The sequence below is a fragment of the Chaetodon trifascialis genome, chromosome 4, assembly GCF_039877785.1.
Source record: "Chaetodon trifascialis isolate fChaTrf1 chromosome 4, fChaTrf1.hap1, whole genome shotgun sequence".
In the NCBI taxonomy this organism is placed as follows: domain Eukaryota; kingdom Metazoa; phylum Chordata; class Actinopteri; order Chaetodontiformes; family Chaetodontidae; genus Chaetodon; species Chaetodon trifascialis.
Genome location: NC_092059.1, coordinates 21,879,273 through 21,897,531, shown reverse-complemented (window position 1 = coordinate 21,897,531; position 18,259 = coordinate 21,879,273). Strand labels below are relative to the sequence as shown.

General features: G+C 42.6%; 2 protein-coding genes across 3 annotated transcripts in view; one reads left to right on the top strand and one right to left on the bottom strand.

Moving 5' to 3' along the window:
• The window catches only part of LOC139329877 (mitochondrial adenyl nucleotide antiporter SLC25A24-like), a 378,717-nt gene extending 366,609 nt beyond the window's left edge, over positions 1-12,108 (top strand). Inside the window, exons 2-11 of one of the 2 annotated variants that reach the window (XM_070960481.1) lie at positions 2,018-2,253; positions 3,589-3,715; positions 4,360-4,447; positions 7,001-7,112; positions 9,338-9,496; positions 9,794-9,946; positions 10,062-10,169; positions 10,395-10,562; positions 10,692-10,842; positions 10,935-12,101. In XM_070960481.1, the coding sequence (XP_070816582.1) occupies positions 2,074-2,253; positions 3,589-3,715; positions 4,360-4,447; positions 7,001-7,112; positions 9,338-9,496; positions 9,794-9,946; positions 10,062-10,169; positions 10,395-10,562; positions 10,692-10,842; positions 10,935-11,116 (1,428 nt within the window). In that variant the 5' untranslated portion in view covers positions 2,018-2,073 and the 3' untranslated portion in view covers positions 11,117-12,101. Of the gene's footprint in view, positions 1-1,724; positions 2,254-3,588; positions 3,716-4,359; positions 4,448-7,000; positions 7,113-9,337; positions 9,497-9,793; positions 9,947-10,061; positions 10,170-10,394; positions 10,563-10,691; positions 10,843-10,934 lie in introns of those variants that run through there. The other variant, XM_070960480.1, reaches the window with a different exon arrangement.
• A 584-nt stretch (positions 12,109-12,692) lies between these two features.
• Positions 12,693-14,964, bottom strand: LOC139329878 (transmembrane protein 69-like). Its single transcript, XM_070960483.1, has 3 exons — positions 14,866-14,964; positions 13,965-14,009; positions 12,693-13,860 (listed from the first exon to the last, which is right to left on the bottom strand). Exons 2-3 carry the CDS (start codon positions 14,007-14,009, stop codon positions 13,072-13,074), a joined length of 834 nt encoding a protein of 277 aa, XP_070816584.1. The 5' UTR covers positions 14,866-14,964; the 3' UTR covers positions 12,693-13,071.
• Positions 14,965-18,259: the final 3,295 nt, after the last annotated feature.

Sequence of the window (18,259 nt, the reverse complement as noted above, 5' to 3'; positions counted from 1 at the left end):
TACTTCCTGTTCCCGGTCCTCAAAATAAAAGCATGTGCATTAAACTCCATGGCATATTAAAATCAGGTTTGTAGTACTGATTTATTGCGCAACAGATTGATACCACGTTTATACTTTCTGATGCAAAAGCAGACATTCGCAAATAGGTCTTGATGCTGTCTGTGTTATTGTTCATAATTTGCAGTGATGAAGGCTGTAATGCAGATCAACTAATGCTACAAATGATTACATATCTTTATAAACTTTCCATTTTTCCACGTTAAAATTCATCCAGTCTTTATCAGATGCAACATTAAAATGCACCAGTAATTAAAGTCCTTCAATATGATATACCAGTATGTGATTCTGAAATGGGCCATTTGTAATTTAAGTGTATTTTGAACCTGATACTTTTGTACTGTATTTTGTACAGTAATTCTGCACTGTAGTTTTGTCAGTTTTGCTTAAGTAAAAGATCTGAATGCTTCTTCCACCAGTGAGACACAATAAATGTAGTACTGGTGTTTGTTAACCTGAGAGCTTGAAAGCAATTTATAAATGCACTTTTACATTTAGCTGTCTGCGTCATCCACCTCTAATCCTCTGTCAGTACCTCTGTCACTTTTTTTTTTAAGTCTCTTTAATTATTAGGGAAATAAAGTTATCTCTCTAGTGTAATAAATGCAGAAATATATTATGTTCAAGTTCTCCCCCATTGTTAACCTCTTACCTTCTAACTTCGTAATGCAACAACACATAGTGTTTTCAGGGGTTGAAAACTTAAGTGTAGGTCTGAAGTTTTGTTAAAATCTGATTTTCTGTCAATTTTATCACATTCTGACTGAAACGAGTCCACATCTCTTTTATTTTAAAGCATGGAATAAACGGATGTACACTAATGACAGCTCCCAGCTTGATTGGGGTTCAAAGAAGCCCGCCCCACTCTCCGTCACCCCCTGGCGGTCAATCAGAACAATAGCAGCTCCCATTGGACAATGTAACAACAACAAAGTGAAACCAGCTGCAGTTATGTAACGTTTGACGCCACCTAGTGGTCGAGTCGAGGCGCCTGAACTGAACGTTTCGAGCCAGTGTCATTTGATCATTAATTATTTTTTTTAGGTAAAAGAAAAATAAATAAATAAATAAATAAATAACTCATCACATTTTCTTCATGTGGTACAACTTTGTTGAACATCGTACCATATGATTCTTATAGTACATTCACACACACAAAAAAAACAACCTTATTCAACATATGCATCATCCTACATCATTCTGCACAGTGTTTCCAAATGTGTGTCCTTAAAGTGGCTGCGGGGCATCAGCTCTTTGCCTCCCTCTCATGTCACGGTCTGTGCCTCGCCTTAGGCAGCGGCCCCTTAATTAAAAAGTTTTTTTGGATATGTTTTGCCTGGACCAGCTGTCAGATTCCTGTGGCTATGACTCACTGAACTCAATCAGACTGCCAGCATCGAGTGCACAGTATGGAGCCCATTAGTAGCAGGAACTATATCTATACCGGTGATCTATGTATGAACACGTATGCGTGCGTGCATGGCGCGAGGGGTAGAATTGGGGTGGGGGAGCGGTACGCCACAAAACCTCAACAAACGTTTGAAAAAGCAGAAACTAAAAGCTTGGAGAAGTAGAAGAGGAGCGTTAGAAGAAAATGACGATTCAAGTAGCTTTTTCATGGAAACATGAACCATGAAATGACAAAACTGAGAGACTGTGTTGTTCTTGATGAAGGGTGTGTCTAGTGTATGTGTGTGTGTATGTGTGTGTGTAGTAAAAGAGGAGGTCTTCTGAGGCAAACTAAACCGGCTCTCCCCACCCTTTCGCTCCGAGCTGCCAGTCTACCTCATCCGCAAACTGTCCGCCGTAAATCTACGTTCTGTCACTGAGAGATCGGACTTGACTCGACAACAACTTATGAGGACTTTCCTGCGACTAGTTTTCCAAGCGCTGCTGCGGAAATCTCTCTGAAATCACACGGGACGATCCCACTGCTTCAAACCAGAAGTGCCAGCCGCAGGAATCTGTTTGTGTGTGTGTGTTTGCAGGCCAGGACTTCTCATCCTCACTTCAAATATGTATCAAGCCGTAAGGAAGCTGTTTTTCACGGACTGCCAGTGCGCCGAAGATGCGACGAAAACGTACGAGGAGCTGTTCGCCAAGCTGGACACCAACAAGGATGGAAAAGTGGATGTGTCCGAGCTGAAGGCAGGCCTCGCTGCGATGGGCATCAAGACTACGGCAGGAGCAGCTCAGGTAGAGTCCAGGACACAGTCAACAGCGCATATGAAAGGTTTACAGAGACATTCACAAGTGCTCAGTGTAGCGCTGCATTCCTGAAGGAAGTGAGCCTCCATCAGCCCTCGGTAACCCTAAATATTTATTACAGGCCTCACAGGGACAAGTACAACTACATTCATTCAAGCCTTGTCCCTAAGTACACTTTGACATACAGATACTTTATTGTTTGCTTTACTTTAGTTAACAATTATTTTTTATTGTCGTTTAATCAGTCGATTGTAGTTTTGATTGGCTGATAAATCGATTAGCCTGCACAGTGTCAGGAAACACTGAAAAAGGCTCATCACGGTTTGTTAGCTTCCCAAGATGACAGCTTCACATGTGTTGTTTTGTCCGACCAGCTGTCCAGAGGCTTCAGATATTCAGTTTATGATGGTGTGAAGCAGAGAAACACAGCTAACCTAAAAGTTTGAGAAGCTGGCACCAGTGTATCGTGACCATTTCTGCTGGAGAAATAAACGAAATGATAAAAGCATTAACAGAATTGTCATTCATTGATCAGCTGCATCTTCGACACCACTTGACTGTCATGTCAGTGGTTCCCTGAGCCGGTGTAAATATGCCCTGTGTCCAGTAATAGGCTTGTATTGCTGCCTTATTATCAGACATTTCTGTAGAAGTGAGGACTAAAACTCATCACGAGGTTAATTTTGGGGCAGTTCTGGAGCTTTTGATCACATCACATGATCTTCGTGGGCAGATGCAGTTTGCCCTGTTGTCATGAAATTGTATCTTCAAGTGTTTTTTTTTTCTCTCTCTCTCTGCACTTTATGGATTCTTGGCCAAGAGGACTTTAACACTTTCATTTGAAGTTCATTCTTGACAGATCAAAAACACACACAAAGATTGAAAGAAGCTATTTGGACAAATATAGCCATAAGTGGCCTTCAGGAAAGCGTTGAACCTCCGTTTGAGTCTCATTCGTCTGGCTTCTCTCGAGAAATAACAGCAGAGTGGGTGAAGAAATGGCACAATTTCTCAAACTGTCTCAAAGTTCAAGGTGTAGTTGAGCTTTTATTGTGGGCTGCGACTTCAGGAGGAAGGTCCCACCTTCGCTGATTAAATAATCTCACATTCCTCTGGGTCATCAGCGAGCCTGATGTATGCCTTAAGTATGATTCAGGAAAAAGGTAAGCAGAGCACCCTGCAGTGTAGCCAGGTGTTGTAGAACAGGAGCGTCGCCTATACATGCAATCATGTGATAATGATATGATAAAGAGGTAATTAACAGGCACTGGCCTCATTCACCCACGAGGACTCCGCTTTGCTAATGCTCTGTGTCTCCTTCAGAAAATAGTTTCCTCTGGAGACCAAGACAAGGACGAGGAGCTCGACTTCAGCGAGTTCACCAAGTACCTGAAGGAGCATGAGAAGAAGTTACGGCTCACCTTCAAGAGCTTGGACAAGAACAATGACGGTATGATAAGAGGAAATAAATGTATAGCAGTAATGTTTGGGGGATTTATCTTTTGCCACATTTCCACTAGCGCAGCTCGACTCGACTCGACTCTACTCTCCTCGGTTGTTTTGTGTTTCCATTAGGAATAGTACCTGGTACCCGGTACTATTTTTAGTACCTACTAAAAATAGTACCGGGTAGCTACTAGTACCTACTCTGGCGAGGTAGAGTAGATGCGATACTATATGTGTGACGTCAACAGCCTGTCGGCCACTGATTGGCCGGAGAGTGTCGTCACTGGTCTGCGACGTCCAACACCGGAAAAACAATCCTGCCCCCTCCATTGTAACGCCGGGCAACAACAACCGCTGACTTTATTCTTTATTCTCACTCGAGGGAAATGGCTGCTCGTAAAATCTCACCGTGGTCCGTCGACGAGGTCGGCTCTGTTTGCATCGCGTACAAATTGACGTCATGGCAGTTTCACGCAGCCGTGGTATGACGACCCCACCTACGTTGAGGAGGTACTATGAAGTACTCAATTGTAATGGAAACTCAACCAAAGCAAGTAGAGTAGAACCGAGTTGAGTAGAGCTGGAACTGTGTAATGGAAATGCGCCATGTGAGGAGTGTCAGGACCACTGTGTTTCTATTTCAAACAGGTCGAGTAGACTTCATGGAGATAAAGCAGTCGCTTGCTGATCTGGGGCTGGACATCAGCAAAGAGGAGGCAGAGAAGATCCTGCAAAGGTATTCCTGCTCCACAAAGGGCCGAGTGGCTCAGAGTTTTCTTTCCAACCAAGCAGCAGCACACCAGACTTGACTCATTTCTTCAGCTGATCTCAGTCTTCAGACAGCTGATTGGTCAGACTGCGTGCTCTTGATTGGTTGGAGGAAAAACCTGCAGCTACACGATGAAATAGTTTGGACGTGTAGTTCATTGAGGAAGGTCGCTCTGTGGTGCTTTCTGTGCTCTACAGACTCACGACGTGATTCTGTTCCTCTCCCTCGTGGACCCAGACTAAACCCCCATGAACCCGAGCTAAAAGTGAAAGAAAGATGTTGAAGGTGGGGCCCAGTGTGGCAGACTGATAACCAGTTCAGTCTGTGCTTCGGCTGGGAAGTGGGCTGATGGCTCATGATAGTGAGCCGGCAAGATGTGTGAGTCAGTGAGTGTACAGACATGATGGAACATGATCATTAAGGGGAGAGTTTGCTCTGATGTTTGATTTTAAATTGAACCATTAAACACATTTTTTCTGTTAGGCCGGTAATATAAGAGAAAATGATTTGCTCCATTAACACCATCAAAGCCAAGGACACAAGTTTTGATGCAATCCCAGTTTTGTAAGTGTACCGGTGACTTCCCTGCATTTTCTACTTAAGCAACAAGCCTGTGCAGATAAGCAGAAGAGCTTCCTCCACCAGCTTAGGAATCCTTCTGTAAGTGCTATAGTTGTGCGAAATAATTGCCCATTTTGGCTTCACACATAAAACACATAAGAATTTCTTCATGAAAATGTAAAATGTAGCTTGTTCACTTTGGCCGTTATTTGTGTTTAATCATCCGCACGTCTACCAGGATCCTACATGGGAAATGTTCAGCTATTAATGACCAAATAACAAAAGCAGAAAAGTGTCAGTTCTGTCATTGAGAGGACATTTTGGCCCTCAGGCCACAGTCACAGTGAGACGCAGAAACATCATCTAGGGACCTTCAGCGAATGTCTTTTTAAGAAAACACAGTGACAGCATCTGCAGCCAATCACGTAACTTCAAAGTGACAAAAAGAGCAGGTGTCATGCCTCATACTATCTTAACATCCAATAAACAGAGGCACATTACAGAGAACACTTCAGGTCATCTCTTTTCAATCCATGAGGGTCCTCGGGTGAGTCCAACAGTGTTCCTTGCTGGACTGGAAGACATTGAAATGACCTCTGATGATACCTTATCAATTATGAATATATCTAAGAGAGGAAATAAGATGGTTAAATCCAACAAAATGTGCTGCTATTGCATAATTCATGTTTTTACATCCGATAGTGCTTCAAAGTGCTTCTGTGTTCACAAATAAGACCCTCCCCTACCCTGCCTCTGATTGGCTCAGATCGTGACATCTTTTTTCTAACCTGAACCATCTCACCACTCCTGTTGCCTAAACCTAAATTACTAAGCCAATCAGAGGCGGAGTAGGGCGGGTCTTCACGGAATGCCAGACGAGTTGTTGCACCTGAATTACCTGCGTATCAGTGTATGACAGGCTTCCTCAGCTGAGGCTTCAACAAACACGTACTGCTGGATATGAGAGCTTTATTCAAAGAGCTGGGACAGGCCTGTAGCTATATTCAATGTGTTTTGGTTTCCTGCTTTTGTTCTGGGTTCATAAATGCAGTCTGATGCCAAAGTGATCATTTATATTTAATAATAAATATATCATCACTCCACCATTGAAACACTTTGTTCACAGACAGAAGTATGGAGGTCATGCTCATGAAAAGTTCTCAAACCTGCTGAACTAAACTGCTGTAGTACAGCAGGTCAGCCTCAGGCAGTGAGCTCCACTGTACGTTCTGTATTTGCATACCTCAAGTTGGATGCAGGAGCACACATGACAGTGAGGCCTGAGAGAGAGAAGTGAAGCAGGACGGCAATCACATGACTGTGATTCAGACAGAAAAGGTTTGTTCGAAAACCACAGAGGAACTGATGAGTGCCAGCCAGCCTAACTGACATGAGGGAAGGAAATGAATGAAAGATGAATGCTGAGGTCTGACAAGCACCGATGATAGATGAGAGCAAAGCTGGACGAGACACATAATTTCTGTATTTTTAGGAATTTCTGTCAGATTGTCAAAAATGTGATGAGAAATATATCAGCTTGGCTGTTTTGTATGCCAGTTTATTCTGAAATTGGACTTGCTAGAATTGGTGGCAATTCAGATGACTTCAGGCTTCATGTGTTGTGACGCAATTCTTGTTTGCATGCTGCCACACCTCTATCTGTTGCCATCAGGCAAATGTCTCTCACTCTTTCTGGCCAGAAAGGAGGAACTTAATTAGTCTTGAAAGTGAATGGGATCTGGACTCGAGTATCAGCGCTGTTCCTAATCCTCTATCCCTTATTGGTGACGTTTGCTTGTGTGTCCCCAGCTGTTTCCTTTGAACAATAAAATACCAAAAAGTCCATTTTATTCAAATCATAAGTCATTTTTCGGCCATAGGAGCCAATAAGTGGGCCCAGTTACTTCACTCGTCTCGTTGTCAGTGCCGTCTGTCTGTGTGTCTGTCCTTGTTGTACAGTATAGATGTGGATGGCACCATGACTGTGGACTGGAATGAATGGAGGGAGCATTTCCTGTTCAACCCAGCCACCAACCTGCAGGAGATTATCCGCTACTGGAAGCACAGCACGGTAAGGGGAGGGGAGGGCAGGGCTGTGTGTGTGTGTGTGTGTGTGTGTGTGTGTGTGTGTGTGTGTGTGTGTGTGTGTGTGTGTGTGTGTGTGTGTGTGTGTGTGTGTGTGTGTGTGTGTGTGTGTGTGTGTGTGTGTGTGTGTGAGTGAGAGAGATTAGACTCATTCATTGCAAGAGAAGAGGTAAGAAAGGAGTGAGGGAGGGAGGGAGGTGGAGAAAGAGCATGAAGAGAGAAGCAAGAGTTTGTAATGTGCTGACCTTTTCTTGGAAAAAGTTTTTTAGAAGTGGCAAAGAAACATATTCTTAATTAATGATGAACATTAATGTTAAATACAGTATGTCATCCCTTAACTTTTTCGCTGCTCGTCAGCCTAATAAAGAACATTCAGACCTTTTAGCTGAAATTTTGGTGATATATTATTGGCCGTGTAGAAAAACACGCTACGGTTGCATGTCAGAGACACAGCCAGGTCCAGTCAATGGCTAATCTCTGACGTTTGCTGCCTGTCTTCACTGGCACAACCTCAGAGGTTAAATAAACCTGTGGCTGCTAAACTGAAGCAGAGATAAGCTAATTTGAGTCTGACCTAAAGTAGGATTAGCTCACTCAGTGGGATTGGGACGGCTCGATGAGAGAGTCCAGAAGAGGATGGGAGCGAGGCAGCTCACATGAGGCATTGGTGGTGACATCTATGGCAGCGAGAGCTTCCCACTGTCTCCAGTTTTCACGCAGATGGTTACTGGCCACTCTGGATTCAGCTTTTCTGCCCTCAGGCTGGATTAGATCTGCAGACCCTCGACCCCGATCAGTCTGAGAGTTAAAGTTTAGGGGGTACTGTATCGAACTGGATCAGCAGCTTTATCAAAGGCTTGAGATGGCCATGGCTCTGCTGCCACCCCAGCAACAGAGGAACTGGTTTTTCATCGACTTTGAAGATGATGGGGGGATCTATGAGGTGGAGGTGGACGTGGTAGGTTCGTGTGTTCAGCCTCTCAGTCCAGGTTATGAAGAAAAAGTTGGTTTATTTGTCTTTTTAGTAGAAACAGATCATTAGATCACATCACAGATGCTGAATATTAGCATGGGTGTATATAGTATGTCAGTATCAGAAGATGTATGTTATAGATTACAAGAAATTGCAGTAAAGGAATGAGAAAATATGTTTGAAGTAATTTTAAAACAGCATTTTTATTATGTTCTTTGTCCACTAGGGGGCACATATAAGTTTCTTTATCAGCTGTAAAATGTCTCTCAAATGTTGACATCAGTATTGCCCTCAGAGGTCTGTTACAGGGTGGGCTCCACTTTACACACACGTCGCACAGACAAGTTCTGAGGGAGCTTTGTGGAGCGTTTCTAGGCCAATACACAGGTGCGGAAACAACGTAAACACCCGAGCTGCTCTGATGCAGTACGACAGCTTATAGTGTTCGGTCTTTGTTGAGACTACGGGAGGAAGGCGTTCATTCAACGCCGACTTTGAGGAGGTAGTCGGTGGTGGAGCAGAATGAAATTATATTGTAAGGTGTGCATAATATTCTGCACAATGAGTCAAACAGCCACAAAATCCCCTGAGAATTCGAAATAAATCATCACATCTCTGAGTCTTGATTAGTCAGAACATTGTAAGATTTATGAAGGTAGGACGTCTTGTTGCGATACTATTTTCCATTTTATTACACAGTACAGATGCTGGTGTAGGACATGAGGACAGATTTGATTCTATTTTCCAGTCTCAACTTGACCATAAAGTGATAATGTGCATGTTGCCTCAAAAAGTTGTTGATGTGTTGCACTTTTATGTAATGCTTCGACAGAAAAGACTGACGTGGTCTGTGCACAAGGCAATACGTTGCAATAAATACATCACTATTATCAATACAAGCCTTCATATCACTGTCTGTTCAGATTAGAGGTGCATAGTCTTACAAGTGTTTCTGGTTTTATGTTACTGAAACAACAGGCTTTGTAATGTGCCGTGCAGTGATGTAATTGATCTCACCGCATGGAGCTGTAGTTATGTAAGATGTTCGGAAAGGACATGGTGCTTGTCTGGTCCTGCCAGGCATTAAGCTGAAGGCGAAACTGTGCAGTTGACTTAAAGGAGTCTCACTCACAGGCTTCCATGGGATTGAAAATGACATTTGAACCGATCGAAGCTCCAGCGAAAGTCAGATTCTCACTCCTGATTTTTGCTGTGTCATCATATTGTGTTGTGTGTAGGTGCTGGACATTGGCGACAGCCTCGCCATCCCAGATGAGTTCACAGAGGAGGAGAAGACGACCGGTCTGTGGTGGAAGCAGCTGTCAGCGGGGGCCATGGCAGGCGCCGTGTCCCGTACCGGCACTGCCCCGCTGGACAGGATGAAGGTGTTCATGCAGGTGTGTGTCAGCTGTTGGCTGTCATATCCCCTCTGTCGGGCCTTCGCCATAAATCACATTTTGAATAATATTCTGAATGTTTTTTGCTTGCGGCGGTCATGAAATTTACTCTGTAAAAGGCCAATGCAACATAATTCTTCCATACAACAGAATGATGATAGAATGTGGAAAAGCTGTTATAGATAATGAGGCAACAGTCAAAGTAATTCAGTATTTTATATGCTGCCTTTAATGCACTATAAATGTATTCCCTTTTGAAACGAATGGCTAACATTTGCTCTGTGTTTTCATCTACAGGTGCATGCCTCCAAGAGCAATAAAATCAGCCTGAGCGGTGGTTTTAAGCAAATGTTAAAAGAAGGAGGCTTGACGTCTCTGTGGAGAGGAAATGGTATCAACGTACTGAAGATCGCCCCTGAGACTGCCATTAAGTTTATGGCGTATGAGCAGGTAAAGCCTTTGCACTGGTTACAGTATACACCTCGGGCCGTTTAGTACTGACACCAGCAGTCCTTTTGTCACTGCTGAATGACTATTTGAGAGTCATTTTGATGTGTTTCATTAGTATAAGAAGCTGCTGTCCAGTGAACCAGGGAAGATCAAGACCCACGAGAGGTTCATGGCTGGATCGCTGGCTGGAGCCACAGCACAAACTGCCATCTACCCCATGGAGGTGAGCACAGGTGGAGGTGTTTCCAGGTGGATCTGTGTGCGTGGTTTCTTTTATGACTGAGTACAGCTGTCAGGTTAGACAGAATGTCTAAAAAATCCTGCCCCTTTCAGTCTAAACTGTAAATAATGTTTAACACTCAGGATAGAAACCTAAAGCCCTTAAAGGTGCAGTGCAGGACTTGGACATATGAATGAATGGCCTCACTGATCACCTGTGTCCTTTCAGGTGCTGAAAACCCGTCTGACCCTGAGGAAGACCGGACAGTACTCTGGGATGTTTGACTGTACCAAGAAAATCCTGAAGAAGGAGGGAGTGAAAGCATTTTACAAGGGCTACGTCCCCAATATTCTGGGCATCATCCCCTACGCTGGCATAGATCTGGCAGTGTATGAGGTACGTGATAATACTGCTTCCATATGCATCGCTTGTCATTAAAACCTCCATTTCTCATGTATTATACATGCCACTCTTTTGATTTTGTGAAACATAATACTCCTTTCTTACATGCCCTGTCCTCACCAGAGCTTGAAGAACCTCTGGTTGTCCCACTACGCCAAAGACACAGCCAACCCCGGCATTTTGGTGCTGCTTGGCTGTGGTACTATATCCAGCACGTGTGGCCAGCTGGCCAGTTACCCCCTGGCTCTGATCCGCACCAGGATGCAGGCACAAGGTACAGGGAAGCAAATGCTGGCATTTACACAGGGCTCCATGTTCTTGACCAGAGGTACCTGGTTTACATTAATTTTTCATTTCTCTTCTCAGCTTCACTTGAGGGCACCGAGCAGCTGCCCATGAACCTGATGGTGAAGAAGATTCTGGAGAAGGAAGGCTTCTTTGGACTTTACCGTGGTATCCTACCCAATTTCATGAAGGTCATACCGGCTGTCAGCATCAGCTACGTGGTGTACGAGTACATGCGGTCTGGCTTGGGTATTCAGAAGTAGGCAGCAGCGTCATCTGTCCCTATGTTTGTCCTTGAGTTAGAGGATGTGGAACATTTTGTCTTATGTCAACCTGTCATATAAAGAGCTTGTTTACATGTAGGTCACCACAGTCTGGGCTCAAACTGCTGCAGATGGAGATGTTGTAGAAGGCCTTGAAGTGATTGCAGCACTTTGGCTGAACTGTTGAGCCGTTCTAGAAAAAGAAATCCTGCAGTATCACAAAGGGCTGCTAATGATTAATAAGACTTCTACAGTGTTTTTATACGCAGATTTACGCACACAGTCAGCATCTGGGCCCAGTTTGGATCAACTGACTTTCAGTCTAATCAACCAAAGAGGTGGATATTACAAATTAGAACATGAGAAAAACACTGGTTAGTGGCTAATTTTCATTTGAGACATTTTGTTTTTTGGAATTGTTGCTTTGGGTAGAAATGTAATTTTTTATATCGCTCTCTTGAAGTATGGGTCCTGTTATGCAACCACACCATAAATGTCTCATGTTCTTCATATTTGACCAAAAGGCACCTTATTGCACCAATCCAAACACACTTTTTTTTGCTACCTTTACCAAAAGAAGACCAAAGGTTGAAAATTCATATCTTCCACTTATTTCCAGACATCATGTAGTTTCCCAGAATATTGTGTAAGATGTTACTTGTGAGTGGGGAGCTGTTTCACTGACATATCTGAGGAACCTTGTGAGGTGCAATACTGTATTTTCTCATCGGTGATTCACACTCTGTTGGAGACACTTTGGGTCTTTTTAAAATGGGTTATACCCAAGTGTGGTCAGTTCCACAAAGGTCTCTTTTCTATATGATGTCATCATTGCACATTTTCAGTGAGTTTGGTGAACAGGGGAGTAATGTGCCTTATGTGTTTTTTGTCCATGGACTTCTACACCCTCCACTTTTTCTTGCCTTTCTTTTCAATATTTGGTTAATTAGATGCTGGTGTTTACATGAATAAAACATTTGAATACAAAAGTGAGACGTTTTGAGTACATTCATTGAATTCAGAAATGTGTAGTACAGCATCTCAAGGCAAGCAGTGAGTCTGCTGTAATCTCAAACCTCATAAATCTGAAAACTTGCTGCGTAAACCAAAATGTATGCCAAACTGAGCACAAGCTTTCACTCGCGCCTCGTGTGTTCTGCCATTTGATGGTGCGCATTTGACCCCGAGGCTTTAAGTAGAGATTACTCCACTTAAGGTCTTATGTAATGCCTTTTCCTCTGTGATGTTTAATTCTTCTGACTTTAGCTGTTTGATCCTGATCACGTAAAAGGATGCAGTAACAGTGGCTCTGCTAATTTGCAACCTTGGACTAAAGAAGGGACTGAAAGAACATTGCCGGTCATTCAGCAGAAGGAAAGCAATCAGTAAAACAGATCATTTCTTGGTTGCAGCCTCTGTTTCTTTTCACTCCATGTAACAATTGGCTGTCAGGAGGAATCATTTTTTGGTTCTGGTAACTTGATAATGTGCACTGAATGACTGCTCATGAATAATGGTGCATTTATTTGATATTCAATGAGAAAGATCTTGCTCCACATTTTCAGTCTATTTTGTTCAGTTCCTTTAATGTGAGGCATTTGAAAAATCTGATTTTGGAGATTCCTGGTGGTAGTTTGAAAAAATAAAAATCACTCAAACTTATTTCATTGGAATAACTTGGTACAGTGACATATAACTTCCACACAGAGGCTTTAATGTAAGGCCTGATGAGGGAAAAAATACAGTCAGTGCAAAGTAGATGTTAATTCTACTCTACTGTTCTGCTTTTACAGAGGCCAGTTTTTGGCATGATGTATAAAATACACAACTTCTAGAAAACCACACAGATCAAGACCAGACAGGCCTGTGTGAGACAGTATCAAGTAAAATATGTTAAAATATGACCACCAAAATAAAAACAGGATGGCTTTCTACTTTTTTTTATTTCTATATATTTAATCCGAGAACATCTTCTTTTCTGGGTATATTCCATGGATTATGAGAGTACCAAGAAGAGAAAAAAATGCGATGGTGGTCATGATGGAGCGCAGGGCTTTCAACCAGCTGGGGTAAGTGGGCAGCAGAGCCAGATCATAATGCAATGAGATTCCAAGTCCCATGGTCACCATGACGGCTGCAGAAACAATGCTGTCGCTCATCAACATGGTGCCCCATGCAACCAGGGAGGGAACCACACTGTTGGCCAGGTTTATCCAGTCAGGTTTAGCTGGGCTGCTCTCAGGAAGAGCGAAGCCCCAGCGAGCTCCACCCACGAAGGAAACAATGACGGCAGCATAAGCTACCTGAGCATACGCTAACTCCGGACAGTAGATCTCAGTCATAGCCATAAGCAGTGTGGGGACAACAAAGGGGACCAGCCCTGCAAACCCCAGGTACAGGGCAGGTTTGGGACTTTTCACCAAGTCCCTCATGTCATACCGCAGCAGATCCAGCTCTCTTGGGGGAGGTTCAGGCTGTGGTCGCTTCTTCAGCCTCCCAGCAGAGGAGTGGAAATGTTGTTTGTTCAATAAACACGGAGCTGCATGAGGCAGCATCCTCTGGAAGAGGTCAATCCTCCTGAAACCGAGGACAGCGTGAGTTTTAACTCGTCCATTGTCCCCTTCTGAAAATGGAGACCTTGCTGTTGAAGCCCAGCAGGTTTGCAGGGATGTGGATCCACCATCAGAGGCTGCAGTCAGGGCTGATGTCCAGCATCTTTGTGGAGGGCCTGCCCAATGCCACACCTAAAAAGACATTCATATTAAAATTTAGAATATGTTTTAGTATTAAAAGATAACTTATTAGAAATATGAGCTTTTGAAGAAAGGGACTCATAAATGGCTGTTACCTTCTGGGCTGCAAAGGTGCTTCTTCTAAATATAATAGAAAACATCTGATGAAAAGAGTAAACAGATCAGATGAGACAGAGCAAAACACATAAATAAAGGTTAACTGACAAGACAAGGAAACTCAAATGGATTAGGGCTGCAACTAAAGATTACTTTCATTACTGATTTGTGACATTCCTGATTATTTTCTTGATCAATCATTGATCGTCTATAAATTGTCAGAAAATAGTGAAAAATGCCCATCATGGTTTCCTTAAGAACCAGCTGACACATTTTGTCTGAGTTCAGAAGCCAAACATAATCATTATAGTGAAAGCAAACCAAAACCTATTTACATCTGAAGAGCTGGAACCAGTGAAATGATGCTGGAGATCAATCAGGTGATCGTTTCAACTCCAGAATTAATATCAAATGTAAATGAGGGTAAAATTGATAATAACAGGAAACAGACAAGTTGTAAAAATGTTCAAATGTTTTCAAAGACAAATGTTCTGCCAACCTCCCAACAGACACACACGAAAATGCACACAGAAGAAACATGTGAACAGAAGTCAGACCCTGACCCAGTACACCAGGTACAGAAACCAGTCAAACCAGCAGTCTTTACTCGGTTCATCGTCACCGGCTCAGATTTCTCTCTCAGCCATACCAACACCCCGAAGTGTCTGCGGCAGCTGACTACAGCTGTAGACCCAGCTCAGATTGACAAAACGTAATAGATAACGTGAGAAACCTATCTGTAGCGCTTGCTTATACTGCAGAGTGGCTAACGTTAACTAGCTACGCTAATCAACAAACACAACATCACCGAGTTAACAGTTAACACTCACAACTCGGGCCTGTGTTAGCATCTGACTACAATATGAAACCACATCCCAGAAACACACACCACATAATTACCTCTGTTTCAAGCTGAAAACATCACACTTTACACTTTCTCGTTCATCCCGGGGTCACCCGGTAGGTGGAAGGAAACACATTGGTACGCGATGTATTCCTTCCGTGTTCGCCAAGGGCGTCCGTGAAATACAGTTCCGCTTGAATACAGTGACTCTAAACAGAAGCAAAGGTAGCCTAATAATAAAATATGAATAATTCAACAAAATGTTTCCTCTTGTTACTAATTTTTATCAAAGATCAGCTTAAGCAGAGAGATGGGAGATGGTTGATCTCTCGTCTTTGGCTACCATAAAAGAAAAGTACTCACTGTTCATTTATGAATCATACCCGACTCCTCACGGTCATCTTCATGTGTGATACTGAAGTCGACCATAGACAATGAAATGTGATCAAATCATACCCACTCAGCGCTGATGAAACAGATTAGATAATGCTTATTTAGCCTTGAATATTCAATGTTATAGAGAGATTTAAAATAACGTTTTAATAAGTAGACTCAGCCCAATCAGTCACTTCGTTTTGCTGCAAGACAGATGAAAACACACAATGGGAGAAATTAATTTTCTTTGGATTAGGCCTACACAAACAAAAATCTAAAGAGCAATGAAAAAAAAAAGTCATGAGAACGTGAAGAAAATCAAGCAGCAACAGCCATTGTGGTGAAGACGAAAGGGGAAAGTCTCATTGAGCATCATCAGCAAAGTAAAACTCCCCCCCCCCCCCCAAAAAAAAACTTTTCATCAGACAGTCATTTACTGTACACACATGTGTAAGAAACGAAATTAAAACCCTTAAAAAATGTTCAGCTTAATCCATATTTTCACAAGTATCACTCTCAGTTTACTCTACAATGTCTGCCTGAGGAAGTCAAACACACATCAGTTCTTCTTGTGCTTATAGATTTCAGTGTCAGCTAGGTTGGACGACACTGTTGGGCCATCAGAGGGGAGGGAGTCACTTCCACTTTGAGGTATTACCATTTGCCATCACAGCAGTTCTTGTCTCCTTACTGAAATACTGTGGACAGAGATTATGCTTTGGTAAAACAAACAGATAAATAGAACTGTTGTTTTTCACAAGGCTTGCATTTTCATTGATAAGCAAGGTAACACAAAATTAGAGGTGTTTACAATGGTGACATGCAAGACATAAAATGTACAGTACAACACATGGCTGATAGAGTCAAGAAAGCACACTGTTGTAGATGCACAAACACATTTCCCTGTGTTGTGACAAAGGCGAGTTTCAAGTGTTGCATATACAAGCGCAGACTTTTTTTCCTGGCTCACCCATGGATGGTGAGTCTATCATGTGTCTATCTGAAGCAGGGGGTCACCTTTGCTCAGCAGTCATGGTTTGTTTTGTCATGCTCTCAGCTGTCCTGTCACAGTATCCTAAGCTGCTGTTCCAGAGCCTGGAGGGGCTTCTGAACCCACCCTTGGACCCCATGGTGCTGGACAGTTGGCCACTGATCCAGTCAACAGTTTTCTTTCATACAAATATATTTTGGAGCTTTCCACAACTTTCCCAGTCTTTTGTTGCTCCTGTCCCAACTTCTTTGAAACATGCTGTGTCAAATTCATAAGGAGATATTTACAAAAATCAGTGAAGTTGATGAGGTCAAACATTAAATATATTGTCTTTGCGCTGCTTTCAGTTGAGTATTAACATATCACATTTCTTCACATTTTTTCTGTTCAAACTTTACCTTTCAATTTTCAGTTTTATGTTCTGACAGTGCTGTGGTTAAGGTTTGGTTGGGTTTAGGAGCCAAAAACCACTTGGTCATGACTCGGAAGTGTTAGGGTTAGGGTATGGGTTTTTTCCGTTCGAGTTGCCTCCTATGATCACAGTCATATCTTAAAGTTGTCTACTGTAACTATACATGCTATTTTTTTTAATGGTTTGTTTGCTGATCAGCTCTGTGTGGCCTCAGTAGTATCTTGACTGTTTGACAGGGAACTATCCAGTACAGTATGCTGACTTTCTCAGATTAACACTGAAAGACTTATCTAAGTCTTATTGCCTGCAATTGTTCCCATTCTCTCACCATGATAAGCATTACAAGCAGCTCTCAGCCTGATATAAGCTAAGCTCATGTTCTTATTAGCGGAGCTTGTTGGAGTCATGTGCAGCCTGAGAGGAAGATCTGCAGGGAGCTAAAATACCTTTTTTTTTCTTCTTCTTCTTTTTTTTTCTACCTACCTCCATCTACACCTGTTTGGAACATTCCACAGGTAAACAGGTTCAGTGGTAACAGGTGATAGTATCATGGTTGGGTATGAAAGGGGCATCCTGGAAAGACTCAGTCATTCACAAGCAAGGATGGAGAAAGGTTCACCACTTTGTGAACACACGATTGTATAAAGGAGATTACTGCATGGGCTCAGGAACACTTTGTCAAACTGCTGTCTATAAACACAGTTCATTTGGAAATGATTGCATTCTGTTTTTATTTACATTTTACAGCTTCACAACTTTTTTGGAATCGAAATAGCAGGTTTAGGAAGGTCACTTTCTGTCTCTTCTCAGTGAGGAAAAAATAAAAAGTAGTTTCTCCTTCCTTGTCTTACTTTAACAGGAGTTGCAATTTTGTAATTCGGGCAAACCAACTGTTACACCATCACACAATGACAAATACATAGCTCTGTTTGGACAGATGCACACATCATTTATGTAGATGATACAAGTCAGTCAGAAAATTACTCTCATTTGTTCTTGAATTATCCATCCATCCATCCATCCATCCATTGTCTATACCCAACTATACCTTTTTGGGGTTGCGGGGGGGCTGGAGCCTATCCCAGATGTCAATAGGCGAGAGGCGGGGTACACCCTGAACCAGTCGCCAGACGATTGCAGGGCAACATATACAGACAAACAACCATTCATGCTCACACTCACACTGAGGACAATTTTAGAGTCACCAATTAACCTAATGAGCATGTTTTTAGTCTGTGGGAGGAAGCCGGAGTGCAAACATGCAAACCTCACACAGAAAGGCCCTGGGGATTGAACCGGCGACCTTCTTGCTGTGAGGCACGCGCACTACCTGCTGCACCACCATGCCTTGCCTGTTCTTGAATCATTTCATAATTCAAACAGATACATATCAAGAAAACTGTCCACTGTCTAAAGGTTTTCTTTCAGCCATCTCAGCTTTAGCATCTATGATAAGTTATACACAAGTTAATTATTTCTACTACTATAGTTTACTGTATTAATACTATTTTTTAAGTAATTGGAATGACTGTAAATCAAAAGATGGACTATGTTATCCAAGGGTCTAACTGTGATGGCTGCTTCTTTAAATGTCACTAATCTGCAGTCACCATAGCTTAAATAAAATTGAAAATTCACCAGTCACTCCTGATGCCTGTCCATTTGGAATTTT

Excerpts from the sequence above, each read along its gene's own strand:
- LOC139329878 (XM_070960483.1), bottom strand. The coding sequence starts at position 14,009 with ATGTTTTCTATTATATTTAGAAGAAGCACCTTTGCAGCCCAGAAG. Across the intron at positions 13,861-13,964 it reads GCACCTTTGCAGCCCAGAAG|GTGTGGCATTGGGCAGGCCC; the intron begins GTAACAGCCATT and ends ATGTCTTTTTAG.